This window comes from Paroedura picta, chromosome 4 (genome assembly GCF_049243985.1).
Source record: "Paroedura picta isolate Pp20150507F chromosome 4, Ppicta_v3.0, whole genome shotgun sequence".
NCBI classification, from domain to species: Eukaryota; Metazoa; Chordata; class Lepidosauria; order Squamata; family Gekkonidae; genus Paroedura; species Paroedura picta.
In genome coordinates, this window is record NC_135372.1 from 118,948,161 (window position 1) to 118,973,542 (window position 25,382).

General features: G+C 42.2%; 1 protein-coding gene across 10 annotated transcripts in view; it reads right to left on the minus strand.

Moving 5' to 3' along the window:
- The window catches only part of PTPRT (protein tyrosine phosphatase receptor type T), a 769,637-nt gene that overhangs the window by 78,262 nt on the left and 665,993 nt on the right, over positions 1 to 25,382 (minus strand). For all 10 annotated transcript variants that reach the window (XM_077335394.1, XM_077335396.1, XM_077335393.1 and 7 more), the window contains one exon: positions 8,718 to 8,905. In XM_077335394.1, the coding sequence (XP_077191509.1) occupies positions 8,718 to 8,905 (188 nt within the window). The remainder of the gene's footprint in view (positions 1 to 8,717; positions 8,906 to 25,382) is intronic.

Below are 25,382 nucleotides of genomic sequence, written 5' to 3' on the forward strand. Positions count from 1 at the left end.
CACAAAGATAAGTAATAAGTGTCTCAGGCTCAAATCACCAGACATGTGTAGTAATGATTTGGCAAATGGCAAGAACTTTGATCATGCATCCATTTCCTCAGACGAAGTAAGTGCTACCTAATGGTGGCTAATCTCCTAAAGAGAAGGGAGGGATCGGGGGGGGGGGGATAGATGTAGGAAACTCATTTTTATCTTCAACATTAGACATTAGAGGAGAAAAAGTATATTATTTGTACATTAGTGTCTAGTTGCAATACATAGCGGTGAGAATGGCAGCAGTTATTTTGGATCTCATCCTACGCTACTGATGTGGGGGGAAAACTGCATTATACAACATATAAATTCTCTAAAGGAAATGCTAGACAGAAATTCATTGTTTTGATCCGTAAGCTTCCCATCAAAAGCCAGCTTGGTGTAATGGTTAGGGGTGTGGATTTCTAATCTGGTGAGCTGGGTTTGATTTCCCTCTCCTCCTCCACATGCAGCCAGCTGGGTGACCTTGGGCTCACCACAGCACTGATAAAGCTGTTCTGACCGAGCAGTAATATCAGGGCCTTCTCAGCCTCACCTACCTCTCAGGGTGTCTGTTGTGGGGAGAGGAAAGGGAAGACAGTTTTTAACCACTTCGAAACACCTTCTGGTTGAGAAAAAATTATATAAGTACCAACTTCTCCTCTTCTTCTATTTAAAAAAGTCATAGATCCAATGTGTATTGCAAAAAATGTCAGAAAGAGCGCTAGTGACTGCAAACTGAGGAACCTGGAAAAAATGTACCTCTGGTTCACGGTGTGTTGTACTCTGCTATAATGTGTCTTATATAGGTGTGAGTGTATCTCTGGGGGAAAACACAATTCGGGGTTTCAAAACGATACTCAAATGATACAGTAAAATGGCATAATATGCCATTCTCATCCAATTGCATGGTTCCCATTTGGACACACCTGATAATATTGTTTCAGAAATTCATACAAGACTTTCATCTATATAGATGTCTCTTGTGGCTGGCCCTACTCTGAGAGACTTTTCTCCAATCTGTATGAACCCTCCCCCCCAAAAAAATTACAGAAAAATCTTTAAAAGTTTTTAAATCTATGGGGATTGTTATGTCTCCTGCAAACAAAAATATGTGCACACACTGAACACTTTCCAGAAGGGGGTCCTGCAGCTAGTGCATAATCTCCTGGGGGCCCTTGTGCCACTGCACTGCCACTGCAGTTCCTGGGGACTTGCTGCAGCTCCCACCATGGCTTCTGGGGGCCCAACCACCAGTGCAACTCCTAGACCCCTAGAAGTCACAGCTTTTGCAGTTCCCATAGTGGTGAAAGAAACGGGGATGTATGAGAAGGGGATGAGAATAATGTTGAGAGACTTCCTGATAAAGGGTGCCAGGGGGAAGTGATGCAACTCCTGGTTCTTGACAGGGCTGATTTAAAACCTTCGATCCCTGTCAAGAACTTTGGTATGATGCTGGATGCCTCTCGATGACCGTTTATGCACTGGAAGATTCATGCTGGGCTGCAGGCTAGAGTTTTAGTCATGGCAGGTTGCCCCACCTCTTCCTGCACCCAGATGGGGGAGCATTTGGTCTGGTGCACCTCATCCGGCCCGGATTTGTACTCCTGCATGAGAGTTGGGCAGTGAAGTTCCCAGTGCATAAACAGTCTATACGGAGGTTGCAACTGTCACTTGCCAGACATTCTACCACCTCTGCCAAGCGTGAAAGTCGGCACTTTATCTCTTGATATGTGACCTAGCCACTGTGATCCATGCAACGGTCACCTCCAGATTAGACTTCTGTAACATGTTCTATGCACGTTCACATTCACTTGAAAATGCTCCAGAAACTCCAACTGGTCTAGAATGCAGTAGTCCAATAAAGAGTACACATTACAACGGTGCTCATAGAGGTCAGTGTTGTAGGGCTGCTTGCAGGTTCTGACAGGATGGGCTTGGACACTGCTGGCACCCTGCCCGCTGTCACCTCTGCTAAGTTAGGCTCTCAGTGGTCCCACTGATCCTCCTCAGACAGTGGTTCTGGCTCCTTGGGCTTTTCCCCTACGGAACAAGTGTCTGGGTCACTGAACTGGCTGGAGGGCTCATGACACACAGAAATTTTTGAACGTTCTAGAGCATCATGGTATTATACGGTACGCAAGCTAATGCCACGTGGAATTCTGGGAAACAGGTTCAGTCATAAGGAGTGAACAAATAAGCTCTAAGGATAATTTTTACTTTTAGCCCAGCCTTGCCTGATCTCATCAGATCTCAGAAGCTAAGCAGGGTCAGGCTTAGCAAGTATTTGGATGGGAGACCTCAGAGGAATACAAGGTCATGACACGAAGGCAGGCAATGGCTAGCCACTTCTGAATGTCTTTTGGCTTGAAAACCCTTTGGAGTCATCATAAGTCAGTTGTGACTAGACAGCAAAAATATTAACAAATAGTGTATCCTGTATCTTCTGCTTCATATTTATAACATTTATATACCGTTCTTCCTTTTGAGGATCTCAGGACTGAGTATGTGGAATCATATAATATAACATCATCTTTTGGGAATCAAGTCCTATTATTTCACTGGAACTGTTTTAAGGACTGTAACGCAGAGTAAGCTGAGTTGATATTATTTGCTGGACCAATTCGTTTTTAGGCTTCTTATTTACTTTAATTAGGAAATATGTATACAGCTTTGCCAAAATCCTGCTTGGGTAGTAAGAACAACATCATAACTTTGACTTACACAATATTTAGGCTAAGACAAATAGCCACAGCAGGTTTCTAAGTTCCCCAAAGACATAAAAACAAAAACAGTTCAGTGGGTGAACATTTCAGCTTTGTTAGTTGTCAAGTAAGTTGGCCTGAAGCAGATGTTGTGACTGTGGCTTTTTAAATTATTATTCATCAGGATTACAAAAAGATATGACCTTGCATTTAGATGTGGTAAATACTAAGAGTTATATTTTTATATGTTACAAAACTGCTGTAGCAAAAACAAAACAGAAGCGGTTTTTGTTTTTTTTTTTAAGAAAATGGGTATCAGGGTTAAACAATATTATCTGAGGTCATCAGATCCAGACCATTTCAATTCTTCACAGTCCATTAATACTCCAATAAGGTAACTTATCTAGTTTTTTTTAAAGCTGCTTAGTACATGTCATAAAAGGTCAGAATGTCTGCATGAGATCATGTTTGTTTACTATTGAGAATCAAGCATGGTTTGCAGAAATGCCATTTGGGTAATTTATACATCAAAACCTATTTACAGATAGAATTTGTAAAAAAAAAAAAAATTCCTCTCCAAAGTCACATTAGAGATGTTCAAATTCTTCTGAGACATAAAAAGCCATGGTGAATACTAAATATTTATTTTATGGTTTGTGTGTGTGTGTGCGCGTGTTTGTTTGTTTAGATATTGCTTGAATTTTCTGGCAACTCTGTATTTAAAAGCAGAAGTTTCTTTTTCTGATTTATCCACAACCAGGATGAAACTATAATGATCTCTTTCCCCAACAAATTACCAAAAATGATGGAAATGTTGTTGAAAATCAATATCTGTTTTTATTTATTTATTTATATTTCAATTTATATACCGCTTCCTCTAAAACCAGTCATCTCAGGGAGGTGTCAATTGCTTCTAAACAATATGGAAGTGATGCATTCATGGCGTGACATAAATGGCACATCAAGAAATGAAATTATGAGTTTGACACACATCACAAGCCAGGCTTAAAATGATTATGCATAAAAATGATATGAAAACAAATATATATTCATACATCTCTCATTTTGCTTCATGGGTTGGAACCCACCAACCAGCTTCACTACTAGCCATGCCTTCCTCTGTCAGAAGGGGCCTTCTGTTGACACAAGACTCCTCAAAGAATACAGAACTGAGCCACAAAATCCAACATCATGTCAGCAACATGGAGGAACACAGATGTCCAGAAACTGTTACTACTGTCCAGCAACAGTAGAAGGTGGACATAATATGTTCATGTCTGACACAACCCCCCCCTCTAGTATAGCCTTCCACCATAAGTATCAAAATCCTATAATTTCACATATGGTTTATAGGACTCATGTCAAAACAGTTATGCTCATTGAGGTGTTTGTATAACTGAAGCAAAATTGGGAAGAATAAGCTCAGTCAGTTGAGGCTAATGACTGATGAACCCAGGTCATAGTGCTATTTCATGAGCAAAATTATTTGGCATTATGCCACCAAATAGATAGTAATTTATTTGTGTATTTAGAACATTTATTAGCAACATCCACTCAAGGCAGCTTATTTATGAAATCTGCTAAGAAAATATAGGAGGAAAAACAGACCTTAAAAGGCTATGTATGTATGGATGTGGACACCAGTGTAGAAAAAAGGATGTGAGAACTAAACAAAAATGTAGCTCCATTCAGAAAACTGATTCACCCAAGCAGCTGGCTTTGAACCATAACCATTTTTTCACCATTATCCGCAGATGGCAACCTGCTGCCTAAACCACAAATGCATTTCCCAGTGGTACATATTGTAGGTTATTTGTACAGCATTTTGAGTGTGCAGACTGATTAACAGTGCTTATTTCATCAATCACGCCTACAATTCCATTTTATAGATGCAAAACAAAAAAATAGCAAAAGTTGTGATTGTTGAACGTTTGGGAGGTTTATTCAAAATGGTTAACTTAGGCTTGATTCAGTTTGGGCTCCAATCAGCTTATGTTTAAACACAGGCCCATACTGAGTGCCATATCTCATTGTACTCCCAATTAGAATTTAGAGCCAAGCTAATTTCCAACATATTTCAAATATAATAGTTCTCCCGTGGGGGATATATTAGACAGGCAACTCTGTAGCTGAATAGTTTTCATCACAAATACACCAAAGTAGAAAAACGTCTAACAATAAAGCAAGTATGAAAATATAAACTCTGATGTGGGTCGTTGTTCAAAAGGATGCTGCTGCACATTATTTTATATAAGTGGAAACCCACAAGGACTTGTGGAGGCATCTCATTTCCCCACCCTCCACTATTTTCTCTATAAGTTAAATAATTGAGCCACTAGGGCAGCCTGCTGGGTGCAGTTCATCTTTTTAAAGGGGCTTTCATGGGCTGACCCATGCCCAGCAGGCTGCCCTGTTTAGAACAAACCAAGAACCCACTTGGCTCACATATGAACTGAGCTGGGTTAATGAATTTTATGCTCAAAACAGCTGCTGGCAGGGGCAGCCTGAGCCCACATCTCAGCTGTTTTAAGGGGGTTTCTTGGGCAGCTATCCCCTAGAAACAACTGAGCTGTGAGAGTAAATACATATATCTCATTAAAATACATAGGCTGTACTCCAAAATGCCTAGGATTTCCATTATGTTCTGAAAGTTGGTACAAATGTAAGTACTGATGGGTCCCTATAATGAAATGAAAAAGGATGCATGATTCTCTCTTTTTATATTGAAATCCCTGCAGCACTTTCTCTCCTTTGAATTACTATGCTTCTCACCTAGCACCAGTACTGGCTCTCTGCTCACCTCCAGGACTGGGCCATTCTTCAATCCGTATTGTAACTCAGTCTAGGCATTTGTGATATGTGGCTGGCTCCACCCATATTGGGTGGTTTTACCTAGTGGAGAATACTTTGACAGCTACCTTAAAAGTTTGCTTCTCCTTCACTGTACCCTGGCTGCAAGCCAATGGATATTATTAACTTTCAGTGTGTTATCTCTTCCTCCATATTGGAACTTTCTAACTTTAAATTAATTGTGCATGCTCAGAATTTTCATTTACTTATTTCAATAAACCAAAGGGTAAGCTGTGACAATTTCTTGCTCTTAGGTGTCTATGTGTTTCCAGGTAACACATTTTCTCAGCATCTACAGATAACGCAAGTTTATTTAAGATCTGAGCCAAATCTGTTCAACCTTGGTAAGCACCTTAACATCATTTCCAAATACAATCTGGCAAGTTTGGAAATAGGATATAGATTATCTAAATGCTTTAGACAAATGATGCTATATGGTATAGCTTCAACAGCCATCGATTTTTCCCTCCTCCTGCACAAAGACAATTTTTTTTTAGCATCTGTCCTTTCATAATGCAAGAAACACACATATATTTCAGTTGCCATAGAAAGGGAGAAAAAGTAACAGAAGAAAATTCTCCTTTGTTTCTTTAATGGAACACCTAGCAGAATTTGTTTATCAATTATACAATAAAGTTTGAGCAAACAATAAAGATAGAATGAAAGTACTGCAATTTATTTGAAAAAATTCATCCCTGTCTGTTATGCTGTTTGATGGTAACTACAAATGGTAACCAGTAAGCCTCTGGGACCCATTTCATTGGAACATGCTACATGGAGATAGAGAGAAGGGAGGTGTCCCCTTGCTTTGTGAGATGGTTATGGGAGCCCATGTAACATGACAGCTTAGAAATGCGTAAAAGTAAACATACAAATTAGGTACATATCACAGATCTAAAACAATCAGATGATATTCCAAGACACGTTCCATTGTAACACACCTAAAATTTTACATATTATATATATGAAATGTATTACAGTTATTTTTTAAGAACAAAAAATCCATTCTCTCTATAACCTACCCAAATCAACAGTCCTTTCTTTGTCTTTTCTTCTAATTTCCTTCCATTAACACTTCCTCTATATAGTCTCAGGTCTCTTTACTCAAATTCTCCATCTCTAAAAAAATTCAGTTATTCTTGGACCTTGAAAGCAGGATTTGTCCAAGAACATTACTAACCCAGCTAATTGTTTAAAGCATCAAACTGGAACCACAGGTGCCATTTCAACATAGTAAACTATTACAAAGTCCTTGACAATGCAATTCACTAAAGAATAAGGACAGACAAAAGAGAAGATTCCCAACCATCCATCTCTCCCTATTATATTGTACAGGATAAGTAATTTCTAACTAATGTAATAGGTGTTCAATAGCTGCTACATGGTTCTAGTAGGATATTGGCTGTATATGAACCATCTGTTCATAGCCCAGTGACTAGTGTGGCAGTAAATCTTAAAGCTTAGCCATTAGCCACTGATAAGAGGAAGACCTTGCATACATTTGCCCTTTAACTGACTGGGACAATTCTCCATGGGCTGGTGATCTGAACTACCCAGGAGATATCTCAAGCTCCTCTTTGCAAAGTAGTCTACCTGTCACTTCTTCTTCCTTGAAAGGAAGGTCATTCAAGAAAGGGCACAGCACCTGTTACTATATCTGTCTACATTCATTACAACCAGGAGAAGGTGGTGTCACAGCATCTTCCTCATGAGGACAGCAGCTGAGATATCAGCATGACAATAGTCACTGCACCCAGGTCCAGGATACCTTCTTCATAATCAAGACAAGGTGGATATATATGCTACTTCCTCAGATAGAGGGCTGCGCAGGTCATAGATAGGATGCTATCACCCCACAATGGAGAGACAGGGTTCTGGGGCCAATGCCTCTTCCCCGACTTAGTACTACTACCGTTGCCTGGGAAGATTTAAAAAGCCGTGTGTTTTCCAACTTCAGTCCTAGGACAGAAGAAAATCTGTAGAAATCCGCAGTGGCTGGTATAAATGGAATATTCAGTTTGCTTACAATACTACCAACAAATCCTGTCTGAACATCCTGAAAAGCATTACCTACTTCAATATTTGCATCCTGAAAAGCAATACCCACTTCAATATTTGCAAGGAGAGAAATTAAGGTTTTCAGGGGAAACTATTAATGACACGTGCTTCAGACATCTGTGGGTAGTATTCTGCATGTGGCAACAAAAATTTTGCAGGTGAGATGCCTTCTTCAAGCCCAGTTTACCTATAAATGGTCTGATTCTTTAAGACAGGAATACGTAGAGCAGGGGTAGTCAAAACTGGGGCCCTCCAGATGTCCATGGACTACAATTCCCATGAACCCCTGCCAGCCATGGACATCTGGAGGGCCACAGTTTGACTACCCCTGATGTAGATAAACGGTTGATTAACACTAAGGCTTGAAACAACCTCCATATTCTTGGAAGCCTCCAGGTTGCCTGCACAGTTAGTGGGCCTGACTGATGTTATTCATACACAGAAAATCTTCAATTAAAACACAGTCTCTCTTCTCAACAGAAAGAAAATGAAGGGAAACAGAAGTTCTTTGTTAATTTCTGCAGCAGAGATCTTTAAAAGGACTTTCTGCATATGATGCAATAGCTACCAGAAATGCTAGCTGCTACAGTCACCTGGAAGCATCTGATCACATGGACACTGTCCTGTCAACTGGGAAGTAATCAAACTAATTTTTTCAACTCATATTACACGGAGCATGGTGGGAGCACCAACAATTGTTCTGATGCAATCTCATATTAATTTGCCTAGTGTCTGGGGATTAGCCTTCATGGATCTTAATCCAGAGACTTCTGCTGCACACAGACTCCCAAACGAAGAGACAGTTGCATGCAAATTCCTTTGTGTGCATGGAACTGTCAGGAAGCCCTTGGAGGAAAGACGGCGTCTCCCTTACATCAAGCCTGAAGCCTTTTCAGTTCTCAGAAGTTGTACGATAAGCCACTACATATAACAGAAAGAGGACTCAGACAAGGATTTGGAAGCAAATGGGGAAAACATTAAAGTTAACATACAAAATAAGCCTCTTAAAGCTACCAAGGCAATTCTACCAAGTACCAGCTCTGAGAATTATTTCATTCTTTATCTTGTTATTCAAGTGAACATTCCTCTCACCTCATACTCCTCTTTAAAGCCATATCCCTGTCCCCGTTTCATCTGAGTGATGTGCTGCAACAAGTCGGCCACTCGGATTGCTGGCTGGAACTGTCCCCTGGGGTAGGACATTTCTACGGGGTCGCAGCTTCGATAGGGATGGGTCTGGATTGTCAGTGTCGGCTGAGTCATCTCCCCATGGCTACTGTCTGTTTTAAAGATAGGGAGGCAAAACAAACTTTCACCTAACTGTTATTTGTTTAGTTATTCTCTTCCCCCTTATTGGTTAGTTATTTCCCTGTGGGTGAAATAAAGCACAGCAGGATTACCGTACAACATCCAAAGTCACTGCAGGGAAACAACAAAACAAAGCTAATGTGCATTCACTGGGATTTTGTGAGGCAGGCAAGAGAGAAAACACGGAAAGAGAAGATTGCCAAACAATTACACGACATCAGGACAAAATATGATTTATCGATTCACATTAGATCAGCGACTGAAGCCCTTTTTGTGTCAGCTGACGGAATCTGCCTCTTGTTCTTCCTGCTGCTCACAGCTCAAAGGCAGAAATCAGTATGCCCCAAAAGCATCTTCTTTGTCTGGTCAGCCCACCCACCCCCATCCCTTGCCAGCACAAGCAGGCAGAACTCCAGGGCCACTTGCCAGTGGGTGGGAATGAACATTAGGGGCTAAAAAAAGTAAATTGCTCTTGTGCCCAGTCTCTTAATCCCCTGCTATTGAAAATAACATATTCTGATTTGGGAGCAAGAACTGTGGACCCCAAAAACAGAGCAAAGAGAAAGAAGCTGATGTGTGTTTGTGCTCTATACCCAAAATGCATTCTACTGACAGAAACAAACAAATAAAAATCCTTCTCTGAGGTTTCAGGCAGGAAGAGGTGTCTTCCACATGTTTCATGAGTTCCTTTATATGCTGCACCTTTTTACTTTAAGAAAAATCAAATTCAGAAGAAGAATTGTTTTTATAACCTGCAGAGGAGGAGCCCACAGGCGTCAGCTTCTATTGGGGTCCCTGTTAGCCATCTCGCCGCATGAGACAGCTGCCCCCCTATCTGGGAAGATGCTGTTGCTTAGGCACATGTAGAGCCTTGTAAGGAGGCTCCTGCAACTGGCCTGTAGGCATGGGCTCAGCCCCAAAGGATCTGGCCCCAAACCAAAACCACCCACTGTGACAATAAGGAGAGCTACAAAAGCATTTCACACTCTTGAGAAAAAATGAGCGAGGGAGGATGGGAGCAAGATCAGTGGCAGCGAATGGCAATGGGAGGCCAATCCCAGGAGTGGGCCCTCATTTTAAGCCTGCCACCCACTGCCCCCCTCCCCGGCTCGCATTTTCATGCAACCATCAGGCTGGCTCTTGTTAAGCCATGCAAGATTGCCTGCCCTCCTGCTTTGCCTCACCAGAGCCCTCCCCCCGAGCAATGACAATCGCATGCCGAGGCAAGTAGCACTGCAATAGTATTTCCTAGAGCTCCCCTTGTCACTTGAGATAGCTCTAGGAATCATCTGGAACTTTATGATCTGAGCTTCTAGTAAACAGACAGGAGCTTCGTTTCATTCTTTCCTCCTGAGATGCTCCCCCAAACCTTCTCAGCAGTTGCCAGGTACTGCTGTGAAATTGTCTTAATTTGCCATCATTAGGCTCAATGGAAATTCACTTTCACAACTGGCTGAGGACCCTACATTTTTATCAACCTCACTTAAAAATACACATATTATAATCCTTTCCCAGGGGAGCCACAACAGCAATGTACAAAAGCACAGTCAAGCTTCTCAGCACATTTAGACGTAAGACCAGATACATATAATGCTTCCATTTAATCACACTTAATCTTCTTCCTTACTACTGTCTCCATCATATGTGGCTTTACCCAGGCAGGTCCCATGTTTCCTTGTATATCATCTTTGAAAGCAAAAGGGGACCACCTCTTTCCTTTGTCATCTCAGGAAGAGTTGGTTGAAACTAACCCAGTATTATTTTCCATGTTCCAATCAAATTATCTTCTGGCCAGTTTCTCTTTTTTCTAGAGTTCTTGAATCAGGAATCAACACTTGAAGAATCCTCATAGGCCTTTTCACTGTATTAACAGGGCAATTTCAGTTCTGGTTTCAAGCCAAGCTTCAATGTTGCATGAATGTTTATCTCATGGTTCCTTCCTCCTCCTCCTCCTCCTCCTCCTCTTCTTCATCCCATATGCTGCAATCCCAAACCTACATTCTTGTTTCATGGTAAAACATAAATTTTAACTACCAGATTATGGTTTTCATTGTCGTCCCTTACTCTAACATATTTCTCATGTACTGTTTTGGTGTAAACAAGCATACCATGTATTTTATCTTATTGCTATGGTCTTATACCATAATCAACGACCGACATTGCCCTCCCAAACAGAACTAAAAAACTCAGTCTGGTTATGGTTTCCTATTCCAATTTGGCATCCAAGCACAAATTACAAGTTGCTGTGACAGAGAGAGTTGTAATGTGCAAGGGAAGGAGGAAGCATGCAATCCCGTGTCTTGTTCACATAATCTCAAAAGTTGAACCAAACCACAATTTAAAAGAGGACAGGCAGCAATGGGAGCTGCCGTTTGGGTATAAATTCAGTCAACAACCTTGGTGTACTGATTAAGAGCACCAACTTCTAATCTGGCAAGCTGGGTTTGATTCCGCACTCCCCCACATGCCCTCAGTTAGATGACCTTGGCCTCACCACAGCACTGATAGAGCTGTTCTGATTGAGCAATAATATCATGGCTCTCTCAGCCTCTCCTACTTCACAGGGTGTCTGTTGTGGGGAGAGGAAAGGGAAGACAACTGTAAGCCGCTTTGAGACTCCTTCGGGTAGAGAAAAGCGGCATATAAGAAGAAACTCTTCTTCTTTCCATAGGGCTTCTTTAGCTCTGCCGACTACTGATCCAAGGCACCAGACTACAGTTCAAGCAAGAGTGGAAGTTTCTTACAGTCAGGAGGTCTGCTGCAATGGTTGGCCAATGCTGATCTAACGTAAATTGTGAATTTCTGTTTATGTCTGCACCCTGTGGCATGAGCAATTCTGAAGACTTGACTTTCAGACCCTCTTTTTCATTTTTTTAATTGAAGAAGAATTTGACTTTGTTTGTTGTAATGACACTGAATCACCAAATGACATAAGGTTGTATCCTACACTCTTTTTCTGTTGGTTTGTTTGCTTTGTTCATCTGTTAGTGTTCATGCGTTTTTCTGATGCCTGGGCCCTATCACTAGCGTTGCATCAAAGGAGTAAACAGACATCAATGGAATGAAATGATAAATTCTAACCCATCAAACTGTGAAAATAGTTTATGTGGGGAATGAAACGTATGCTCCTCAGATAATCTTCCAAATAAAGCACAACTATAGAATGAAAATCAAGTTGTAAGACATATCCTAAATGTGCTGTAGGATGTAATGTAAGAAAATAACATGAATCTTGATTCTTTACACAAATTACTTAGAGGTGATGCATCATTTTGAACCACAGTTCTGGGCAACATTTGAGTCTTCAGGAGTTTCTTTGCTTTGCAAACAGAGGGGCAGAAAATGAAGAAATTCGTTTTCCTCGCAAAGCAAACTCTGACTGCAAAGTGAGGTTAATTCACGTATGTTTTGCAAATAATATACCATTCTAGAAATGCAATGTGTTCCCAGTATGTCTAATCATACTCCAAATCTGAATGTAAATAAGGCCAATGAGGCACTCAAGCAGGGTATTCTGCCATCTTTCAGGAAGTACTGCTTACAACACCTGTGTGAACAATTCAACATGAACAACAAGAAGTTGTACCTATACTAGAATAAACACTTAGAAATCAGTTTCCAGAGTCTACCTATTCATCTATAGCAGAAGTAGTCAACCTGTGGTCCTCCAGATGTCCATGGACTACAATTCCCATGAGCCCCTGCCAGCAAACGCTGGCAGAGCTCATGGGAATTGTAGTCCATGAACATCTGGAGGACCACAGGTTGAGTACCCCTGATCTATAGGTAGTGCTCTCATGAAAAAAAAATTAGATGTAACATTTTTGTTCATTATTATTATAATTTTTCATGGACATCGTTTATATTGTATTACAATAACAAGCAGCAAGCAAGCTGTTTCTAAAATTCTACCCATTTGTCACCTCTCAATGCATCATTGAGAGTATCCAGATGTCATAACCCCTTACTACTCATATCTGATTCATATCATGCTTTATTTGGTATAAGTACATTGCCCCGAGAGAGTTGCATCAAGGAGACATTCAAATCAGAGAATCAGAGATGTGGATTTTTTTGTTTTTTGTTTTCCTCAGGGGAAGTACTTTGCCATACAATTATAGCTCAGTAAGTACAACACAAACTTTACATGCTGAAAGTCCCAGCTTCAGCCTTCAGCACTTCATATCAGGGAACAGAAAGTGTGAAAGACTTCTACCTGAAACCCTGTAAGAGGGACCAAATAGACAATACTATCTTTGACCGACCAATGGTCTGTCTCAGTATAAGACATTTTATTTATTTTATTTTTTATTTATTTATCATACTTTTATACCGCCCTCCCCGGAGGCTCAGGGCGGTTTACATTATAACAGAGAACCATACATAAAACAGTCTGTAGAACATGTACATCAATAACCAACAATTGCAACCAAACACAACACAGTATAACAATAAACAATCATAACACAAACAGGTCCAGGGCTTATTGATGGGATTCTGAGGGGGGTGGCTTATTGATTGAATTCTGAGGGGGGATGGGGGGGAGCAGGGGCCCTTGGTCGCTGTAGATTACATCTGGTCTCAGCCAAATGCCTGGTGGAGGAGCTCCTTTTTGCAGGCCCTGCGGAACTGTTTAAGCTCCGTCAGGGCCCTGATCTCCTCTGGGAGCTCGTTCCACCAGGTAGGGGCCAGAACAGAGAATGCTCTGGCCCTGGTCGAGACCAGACGGACTTCTTTAGGGCCAGGGATCCTTAGCTGATTGGAGGCAGTAGAGCGCAGAGTTCTTTTGGGGGCATAGGCGGGGAGGCGGTCCCTCAGGTACACTGGGCCCTGACCGCGTATGGCCTTGAAGGTAATTACCAGAACCTTTAGTCTGATCCGGAATTCAACTGGTAACCATTGCAGCTGATGGAGAATAGGCCGGATATGGGACCTCCACGGTGTTGCCGTGAGGATCCTGGCTGCTGCATTTTGAACTAGTTGTAGTTTCCGGGTCAGGGCTAAGGGCAGGCCTGCGTAGAGCGAGTTACAAAAGTCCAGTCTAGAGGTTTTCACAAGGTTATGTATTTGGTGCATCAAGTTGGATTTAGTCCTCTGATACAAGGAGCTTTTTATAGGAAACTACCATCTGAGCAAATGAAAATGGACATTAAAACTCTCTTCTTGTGCACTCCTTAGTCGGCACACTTCTCAGACACCAGATTTGTGTTCCCTTCCCATCTTTTTATCAGCCATCTCTTTCCCTGGGACAGTGTTCAGCCATGTCTCTTGACTCATAATGGTTATGACAACTGCTTTGACACTACTATTTGAATGAAAGCATATTCCAATCTAGTAACATTTTAATGGCGGAAAATATATTCGTCGTAACCAGCTATCCTACAATGCAATGGGCAAGAAAGGAAGTAGTCTAGGAGCTGCTGAACCAGAACATTACTGAAATGGTGTCACACAAGAGGCGTTGTGCTGTATCATTGCATCCATGGATAGCAAAGAGTTGCATAAAACAGAGGTGGATTGTGTGCAGAAAGAGGTCAGGAGAGGTGAGAGCAAACACATTAACAATTTAAGTGACACACTGGTCTGGGGTAATCCTGTGAGCACAAAGCATGAATAATTACTCATGTGTTAATGTGTGTTAATGCCATTTGCTGTTGAATAGTAAATTGTGATAATATTTTCTCAAAAACATCACATAGTAAGGGGCATAGCAAACCACACCACAGAGGAGGGGGGGGGGGAGAGAGAGAGAAATTGAACAGGGGGGGAAACACAACAAAACCGGCTTTAAAAAACCTTCCAAACATCCCTGTAGTGCAACTAATGCAACTTTTTGCCAAGTTGCTACAGACTAAGCCCATAGATTTCAACACATTTAGGCTAAAGCAACTGCACAGAATTGCACTGTAAACCTTCTTAAAAGTGAATAGGAGAATCCATTTTTCAATTCACCCTATATAGTTAATCTGCTAAAAAAGAAGGTGTGGCTGGGGAGGGAGAAGACCAGACTTTGTGGAAACAGCTCACATCCTGCCACAATGTGTTGTCCTGAATACAAAAAGCAAAGTTTTGTTCTAAAACTCTTCCTTTAATATCCGCAGCCTTCTCTCCAATTTTGAAATGATAGGCCTATCATATCCATTTATATTTTTATTCTGTTAGTCTTGGCAAGTGTGTAACATGATAAGACATCCTTTGCACAAAATAAATTATTTTTGGAATGCTGTTTGCCATGGATTTAATTACACACACATCCAATCTTACTCTGGTAGAGTAAAGGGTTGTCATTTCTTTGACATCTCCTAAGGATGGGTCCAGCATGGCTAATATCACTCTCTGCATTATGTCAGTGGTGTGGAAGCAGTTGGCAAATCAGGCTTATAGATTGTGTTTGTTTTCATGTGTATCCAAACTACTATGTGACAAGTGGCTTATTTCAAAGTGACATGCTGAAGTATGATGTGTGTGGCTATAAATGATAGCTGATCATTTATCATACTGATTATGCCAACTTAATACAACTGAACATGGGATTCAGAAAAGAAGACTGGCTGTGTAATTTGATTTCCTACTCACACCAGTTTCCAAAAATCCTTCATCTCATGGTTCAAGACCTACTGAATAGGATTCAAGCTTTCGTTAGTGTTTTCCTCTTATGCTCAGCAGCCCCTTTGAACATAAGAGAAGCCATATTGGAGGAATCCCCTGGAGTATGTGGGCTGCCCTGGCGTAGTGTGTGCGCGTGCACATGCATGTGCACAACGCCAGGGCTGGGAAGCCCGACTCACTGCCTGAAGGCAGCAAAGGTGAGGAGGTGAATGGGGGGAACGGGGCCTCTACCGCACAATGGTGGGAAGCAGCATGCTGCTCTCCCACCAAGGTGGGGGTGGGGGGACTTCCCTGTCGGCTCCGACAGGAGTATGCAGTGTCCCTCTAGGGACACTGTAGGTAGAGGGAATGCACTTCAAGAATCATTAGTTTAGTTTTGTGTTGGAATATTGGGAAGGGTATAATTACTGCTTCCATTAAATGTCCAGAGTATGGTTATCACACTGGAAAGCCATGTGTGTGAGGGGGGATTTTTGTTGTAACTAATATTAGATGTCTGTCCATTAATTACAATCATGTCTATTCTGAAATTGTAAAACAATGCTGAAATCATAATTCTTGAAGTGCCCATGCTGCTCCTCTATAAAGGCAGCAGGAGCAAAGAAGGAGAGAGGAATTGTGCCAAAGTTGCTCCAAAGTAGATTGGTCTTTTAAAATGTAAAGGGTCATTATTTTCAATGCTCGGTAGACCTGGCCTCTGGATACTGTTCACTGAAACTAATAGCCTTTTAAACTTTAAAAAGCCAGTGCACTGCAACTCAGGTGGGGAGGGTATTACATCCTCTCTGTAGGCAAGCTGCAGAACACAAAGTTCTCCTGGTACAATTTCAGGCATTCCTAATATCTACTGGAAGTGAAATGTTGGAATAAGGAAATATTTGGAGTGCCTTTCTTGCTATCAGAGATTGCTGGTTTGATCTGATACTAGAAATGTCTGGCATTATATTAGGTTGGCAATATACAAATGCACACTCCTTGCCAGATAACCCTCCAACATAGCGCAGTGAGCAATGCAGGCAGGAAGGCCAGAGCAAGAAGAGGGAACCGGCCCTCCCTTTGCACGAGCAGAGTTGAAGCCCCATAATGTGAACTCTGCATATGAAGGTAGACAATGCTGATGAATACTGCTACCTTCACATGCAGATGCCTGTGCCACATATTGTTCAAGATGACCCTCGCCGTCAACAGAAGGGATTGCAGAGGGCTGTTGGGAAATGCAAAAGGCAGCAAAAATGTTTTTGAGAGCTTGTGTTGTTTGTGAAAGCTTGGATGTGATCCATTAAGTTTTCCCCTTCAAAGGATGTCAAGATTTCTCCTGTTTAATGCAACGATATAGGCTAGATATCAGGAAAAAAAAATTCAGTCAGAGTAGTTCAGCAGTGGAATAGGCTGCCTAAGGAGGTGGTGAGCTTCCCCTCACTGGCAGTCTTCAAGCAAAAGTTGGATACACACTTTTCTTGGATGTGTTAGTATGCTTTGGGCTGATCCTGCGTTGAGCAGGGAGTTGGACTAGATGGCCTGTGTGGCCCCTTCCAACTCTATGATTCTATGAATGAAATATTTGCTTTTTAGAGGACAGTGGGAGTAACAGGGAATGAGGTAACAGTCCACAGGGAATGAGGGTGAGTTCATATATTACATCTTCTATATGAAAGAAGCACAAACGTTCAAGTGCTAGTGGCTCTGTATGTAATGGGGGTAACTATCAAAGATACTTTCTGTGGATCAGTCAGCTCTGGAGAACCCCTACACCATTGCCATCCATTTCTGGAAGGGGCTGGTTTTACCATGGCGGAGTATCACATAATCATGGACTAGCTACACATAACCATATAATCCAAACATTATAGGTAGATAACCCAAATGTAGATGACCCTATGTAGAACTGATACCACACAATATGGCCGTCACATGCAACACACTGAAGCAGCCTAATGGAGGAATTATTGTGTCCTAATCAAGTGGGTAGAACTATGTATATTGTCCAGAGCTCCTTGGACGTGGGTCAGATACAAATGTAAGTGACATACAGAAAGGAGAATAACAATCCCCATGTCTTCATTTCCCAAAATAATTTACACTGCTATATATTGCATCCTCCACAATTCATAATCAATACAATAAATCCTTTCCATAGTTGATCCATAGGTATAAAGGTCAACTGCTATGCAAACTTTGGGAGATGGCATAGCATAGTTGTGGGGCTCCCTGTTCAAGTGGGGCTGTGGGGCTCCCTGTTCAAGTGTCTCCTCTGCCATGCAATCACCACGTGAGATTAGGCAAACCACATTCTGAGTGAACTCATTCACCCTCCCAGTCAGCAGTCTGGCGAAAAATACTGATCTACACTTAGAGAAGGTGGCATGGTATAGGCCGATCTCATTAGACCTCAGAAGCTAAGTAGCATAGGCACTTGAACAAAATACCACCAAGGAAAACTGCAGAGAAGTCAACAGTGATCCACCTCTGCTTCTCACTTACCTTGAAAGCCCCTTGCTGTGATCACCATAACTCAGCTATGACTTGACAGTACTCTACACTGCATACCCATTTACAAGGTCAGTATAAGAACACAGAAAGTGCTGTCTAAATGCTAGTAATTATTATTACTACTCTTATTACTTTATAGGTGGAAATAATCCAATTGGTTACTCAGACAATTATGTGACCTATGGTTCCTGTCTAACCATCTCTTTCAGGTTGCCTATCAATGGCCCATTATGCACGGGCCATAATGCCCGCATTGGCAGCAGCAGCGCTTTGTGGGAAATTACCGATAATGTTCGTTGCCGCCGCCAGCACAGGCGCCTCCTGGCCCAGGGCTATGGAAGGCCCGCGTTAAGCAAATGCAGGATCTTCCGCAGCTTCCTGGGTATGCTGGGGCTGCAGCAGACCGGAGCTGTGCATAATTGCCAGTGCCAGGCCTGTTGGCCAGCCCGGCCCTGACCCTACGGTATCCCTGTAGGGGCACCACATGCCCCTGCAGGCTCCATGGAGCCCCGGAGTTGGCAGGGGTGATCCCCTGCTCCCACCTGGGAATGCAGAGGGGACCTGCTCCCCCCCACTCCCCCCTGGGCCATCCAACCCCCCCATTCCGGCTTACCTCCTGGCCCCGGCGTTCAGTGCGTGTGCGCACACTACGCCAGGGCAGCCCAGCATGCCCCGCCCCTGTGCATACACAAGGAATGGCGGGGCATCCTGCCACACCGCAACGGTATGGCAGGAGCGCGCAGTAGCTGCCGCCTTGCATAAAAGGCCAATGAGAGACTTAGCTTTCATGGGCAGCTTGTTCTACTGTTGAATTACTCTTATAGTCTGCATCTTTTCATAAATATGTAAACTTAAATAGTTTAGCAACTGCTTCTCATAATAAAGTCATTATCTAAAGTGATCGTATGATTGCTTTCTTTTTAAAGCGTCTTTTGATATATTGTGTAAATACAATCATTAATTCTAAGCTAAAATGTCCAATATATACTGTTTTTCTTTTGGACTTGTTCTTAATGAACTTTATTAATTTGCTTTCAACAAGTTGTCAACATCCTCTGTTATAGAACTCCAGAATTCTACAACAGTAATGAAAGATAGTAAAGGGAGCTTATGATATAATGTTACTAAAGATGGTCATTAATCTCTTTGCTTCAATTTTTTATTATGGATTATTTTACTGTAAATGAATCCATGGATCTTGCCCTAGAAACAACCCTGGATAAAGCTGTAAAATGGCAGCTAATTCATCATGGCTTGAGTCATCAGTTTTTAAATTTCCAATTTAAAACAAATCTATAAAATAGTATAATCTTCATATTAGATCAATTATGTTGAAGTTCAGTTATCACACACAATCATCATCTATTTTTTCAGCTGCATGAACTCATATGGTTGAACTAACCACAGGGTATTAAGCATGCAACACAAAACCACCAGGAAATATACTATGAATCTTCATTAGTTCTGACTGTGAGAACCCAGCATAGCCTGTTTTTCCAGCTATGTTCTTTTTCATTAACAGAAGAGAAGGCAAAAGAACTTGCATCATCCCAGATACAAAGCCAGTTCACAACTATTATCTCTCATCTTTCTAGGACTGAGTGAAACAATCTTCTGAGTTCTGCTTTTGCTTTTAATATGATCAAAAAGCTTTTCTATCTGCTTTCAACTTCACTCTTAAAACATATTAATTTTCATCTTGGTTGGCTCACCAGGCACTGTATAGGGAAGCTTCTAATTTTTAGCAGCCTAGGGAACTAAGTGAGCCCTGATCATGTCTGCTCAAGCTCAAAAGCACTGCATATCTTGCAAAAAAAATCTCTGATCAATCATAACTTTTTGTCCACATGTTCACTTTACATGGGTAATGGTTAGTGGAATATGTCATACAGGCCAGTCCTCTGAGTTCTAAGGTCAGCCAAACATTTGCAGCAGTTAGGCTGTAAAGAGCCTAGTTGGGATAAGGGCTCCCTTATCCCCAGCTCCCCTTTCCCACAGGAGAAAAAGATTTTTTTTAAAGGTCACTGATCCAATAGTGTGGTGGCACAACTGGGGGAAATCCCTTATAAGAAACTCTAGGTTTGAACAATTGCCAGTAATACCTAAAGAGAATGACCCCACTTCCTGGTTTTCCCTGAAGTGATACCATGATACTGTGATGTCATTTGCAGATGTCCCTACCTCCCCATCCCACTGGTTGCCTGACAACCATAAATGTCTAGCAATCCTAGCAGCAGTCACAACTGCATGGGTGAGCACAGGACCAAATGCTATTACATGCATAAATGGTCATTGCAGAGCTGTGGAAGAATATGCAAATGCTGAGGACCCAGAAGAAGCCCTGTTTTCTCCCTATACACATATTAAGTGCACACATAGGTGAATGTTTGAAGAGAACAAAAGCTCTCACATTAATTAACTATGGATTTCCCATGAAAATAATTGGGAAAAATAAAACCTACATACTGCCTATATGATTTGCTGAAAGAAGACACAACTAGGATAAGATATTTATCCTGCAACTGCTTTGGGCTGGTTTCCAGAGAAAGGTCAAGATAATCAATCAGTAACACCTTGGCATATAACCAAAGGTCACCACAGTGCTCAAAATACAACATCAAACGATACAGTTCATAACAGCTCTCACATATTTATTCTAAAAAAAGGATCTCCTCTAACACTTATCTTGTCTAATTCCTTCTTCAAAAAGCACATCTCCATGTTTTTACTGTTTGCAGCAAATTTGCTCAATTCATATGTTTATCATTTGTTCTTGCCACAAATCAACTCAGTTCTGCAAGTTCTGGAATTTGGGTTTATTTTTCTAAAATTTTGCATCAGACTAAAATTAACCATGAAGTTAAGAAAACACCAGTGCTCTCTACAAAACTTTATTACTAGAGGGACAGTGGACCCTTGAAGAAAGCACCAGAGGTAGGCTGCAGTGAGAAGAGGGAATTGTTAAAACGTTGGGAATGCTGAATGCACTTCAGTGGTGTCAAAAGTTGTAATACATTTGCTGGCTTTCAGCAAACTATGCAAAACTGATTCAAGAGGGCTTTTTTATTCAGGTAACCAAGCTGTTACAAAAGGCTTCACAAAATTACTTGGATAAATTACTGGGGACTGTGGTCTGTATTACTGCGAATAGTTGGCTGCGTATTAGCTTCTGTTGTATAATTTTGCATCATTTAATGTGTCATGCTAACACTTGCACTTTGCTTTTCAGACTTCTGGTTGCTTCTATATTCCAAATCACATTGTCAGTAAAACCAACCAGGGAACCCTGACCTGTCTCATGATTTATGTAAAATCCAATTTGGCCTTCTAGGTACTTCAGTAAAAAGGGGAATAAGAGAATGGGTTAGGAGTAACATTTATCATTAAGGCACAACAGGGCATGGTATTGCAAAGTAATTCAAAGGTGAGGATGACACTGTCAACAGTTTGGTGACAACTGACTGGGAAGAAATGACCCACTATGCTTCCATCCCACTGCCTCTGCTGTGCCACTGCTTCTGTGCTCCCTAATTTGCAGACCCATGGTGGTCTATGACTCCACTCCACACTCTGTCCTCCTCAGATTGTCCATTAATAAGGACCAGAGAAAAGCTACTGCACAACCACCAACCAGTATGCACAGAGTTTGTGATATACACTAGACCAATGAACGAATACAAGGATTGACTCTCCAGATCCACTGACATTAAATACGGTAAGTTTGTCTGGTGAATTCACATGCAGCAAATATACCAGCATCCTTACTGTTTGGTGGATGCATTTACCTTATTTGACACAATTACACTGTGAATAGAGCCTCTTGTGGCGCAGAGTGGTAAGGCAGCAGTCATGCAGTCTGAAAGCTCTACCCATGAGGCTGGGAGTTTGATCCCAGCAGCCGGCTCAGGGTTGATTCAGCCTTCCATCCTTCCGAGGTCGGTAAAATGAGTACCCAGCTTGCTGGGGGGTAAACGGTAATGACTGGGGAAGGCACTGGCAAACCACCCCGTATTGAGTCTGCCAAGAAAACGCTAAAAGGCATCACCCTAAGGATCAGACATGACTCGGTGCTTGCACAGGGAATACCTTTACCTTTACCTTTACACTGTGAATGGATCAGGGATCCATCCAGAATACATCAAGCAAAATGGTCCAGTTTTGCATAGTTTGTAGAAGGTCAAGAGAATGGAATTTCTCCTGACATCCTTTGACAGGCCACTTCACAGGGCAGCGGCCACAACAGAGAAAGCACGTGCTTTGGCAGTTGCTGATTTTGCCCTATCACTGTCAAACGTAACTGAAATCTACAATGCTGTTTTGAATCATAGAATCATAGAATCATAGAGTTGGAAGGGGCCATACAGGCCATCTAGTCCAATCTAGTTTTGGATTTATTTTGTTTGTTTAATTATGGTTTGTGACCACACAGCAGTAAACAACTTTTCAAGGAATATCACCATCATGCAGAACACTTTCTTCCAACTCAGCCAAGCCTGATATGCCAATTCTTTACCCTGATATGCCTGACCAGGCCACCTGGATCCATGCCACAATGACATCAAGATGACTGTAATTCACTGTACATTGGCTTCTGCCAAAATCAGCTCACAAACCCAAGTGGTTCAGAATGACGAACAGGGGGACTTAAATGGAGTGGGCTTGTTACTCCCATTCTGCAGACATGCCACTGGTTGTCCATTTGTTATTGAGCTGAGTTTAAGGTATTGATTATTACATATAAATTTCTTTATGGTTTGGGCCCTTCTTATTTACAGGACCATCTTTCCCACTATGGTAAGCCACAACTCTGCTCTTGCCAGGAGGGGCTTCTGCAGGTGCCAATAGGCAAGTGGGCAAAATCAACAATTGCCTGAGCACATGCTTTCTCCGTTGGGGCTCCTATTTGGTAGAATGGCCTCCCCAAGAGGTCAGGAAAGCTCCCACTCTCCTGGCCTTCCACACACTGTGCAAAACTCAACTATTCAAGAGGACCTTTCTGCATAGATAATATAAGGTCACACAGTACAAAATGGTTCACAAACTTTCTTGGATAAATGTACCACAATGTGTCATATGAATACTTATGTCATGCTTCTGTTTCTTTCTGGTACTTTTAAACTTCTAATCTCCTAATGAGTTAGTTACTGAATGTCTTATTTTGTTGATTGTACCGATTCATTAGGCCTTGTGCCTGCAGTCCTTGTGAGAAAGGCAGGTTACAAATAACATAATTAAAATAAATAAATAAAAGGGAATAAAATAAACATATCTGCTCTCCCTCTGTTAAACATATGCCCAGTAGTACCTCACCACACATAAGAGTGTGCAATTTTTTAAATCACTATTCTTTGGTTTGAATCTATTGACCCCAGGATTGAACTGGCTTTAAAAAAAATTGTATTTTTATTTTTGGATCATTTGGACCCCTCAAAATTGTGGTATGTCTGAAAAATCCCAGATCACAATCTTGCTATCGTATTTGGATATGGGATTTTTCTAAAATCCTGAATTGTTGGGGATCCAATAGATTTTAGAAGAAAAATATCAGTTCTTTTCCTTAAACCAGCTGAATCCTGGGGTCCAATAAATCCAAATTGAAAAATACTAATTCAAAGAACTGCACACCCACGACAGGATCTCCTACATCATTATTTAAACAACACTGCAGAAGTACCTGGCCCCAGGATCTGTGTGCCTCTCAGGCCCATTATGCACGGCCGCCGAAACGGCGATTTCGGGTCACGTGGAAAACGCGGAGGGGGAAGACGCGACGCATACCGGTTATGCACGGGGCGGGGCGCAACGGCGGCAAAACCCAGAGTAACCGATTATGCACGCGCCGATCCGGGCGCCGCTTCTGGTTGCGCCCCGCTCACCCGGAAGCTGCGCTTTCTTCCGCGTTTCACTGACGCGGCTTTTTCGGCGGCATGCCCCGAAGCTGCAGCCGGTTGCAGCCGGCTCCGTGCGTTATCCGTGATTTTAGTCGCCGCCATTCCACCCCGAATGTGCGCTAAAACCCCCGTGCATAATGGGTCTCACTGCTGCCTGCAGATCAGCAGGCTGGAACAGTTTAAAATGCACTGCAGGAGAATCTGGCCCTAGGATGTGCTGTGTTGTAACTAGCAGTTTGCTTCATCCAGAACAGCAGCTTCTCCTTCAGTTCAGTTAATATCAGGGTGCAGGAGAAGCCAGCCCCAAGTTGAGTCAGCAGGAACAATCTGCTCCCCCACCACATCTTATCCTTGGGATGACTTCTGAAGTCCATTTAAACTTCACTATGCTTTAAAGCAAGGGTAGTCAACCTGTGGTCCTCCAGATGTTCATGTACTACAATTCCCATGAGCCCTGCCAGCAAATGCTGGCAGGAGCTCATGGGAATTTTGGCTACCCCTGCTTTAAAGGGACTGCAATAGAAGCCTGACAAACAGGTGAGAGGTGGGAGCAATCTGCTCCTCCCTCTCAACTGTTTTCAGATCTACCAATAATTCCTGAACCTATCCAACATTTTCTCTAGTTTGCCCCCCTCCCCAGTCTCCTGAATGAGCATATTAGTAGGCTGCATGAATGAGCATATTAGTTTCCATTTGAAGAGCTACATTAGAGTCCATTGTGCACCAGTGATGCCATTGCAGGCTGCTGCTGGTTCTTTGAGACAGGGCAGTTAGCCTGCCTTTTCCTGGGGCCAGACAGGAAGATTTTCCCTGCCAGACCCGGTCCACTCCAGATTACTGCCTCCACACAAGGCAGCCAGATCAGAGAAGTGCCACAGCACTTTTTGATGGGGGAGTGTTATTTTCACAAAGATGGAAATAAAAAAAATATGCCCCAGTTGGCTCTATGCTATCGCTACCGTGAAGTGATGCAAAGCTGACTGGGGCATTTTTTGTCCTTTCCATAGATGGGGGAGGAGCTGGGCCTGGAAGGCTTGATTCTTCCCTTTCCACATGGGCCTGGCCTGAGATAGGTCCAATTGGTGCCTGGGAAGAAAAAGGGAATGAGGAGATATCTGTGTTCCCTTGCTGTGGGGCAATGGTGGGCCTGATTTGTTCCAGGCCTGGTCCAGGTCTGAGCAAGTATTGATGTCATATGGAAGCGAGGATTAGCCCCACTACCAGAGATGTGTCAGCTCAGCCTTTAAATCTCATGCGGAAAAGGTCTGCGGGACACCTACACTACATTTGTTTCATAAATATCTGGTCTTTCAGCCAGATGTATATGTGTGAAGATCAAACTATACAGTAAATAGATGGTTGAACTTTCCAGCAGTGCTTTGTGACCACAGGATCCTACATAAGGTACCTTGGACATTTTCAGAGCCCATAATTGGTGGAGGTGACCTTAGGGGAGAAG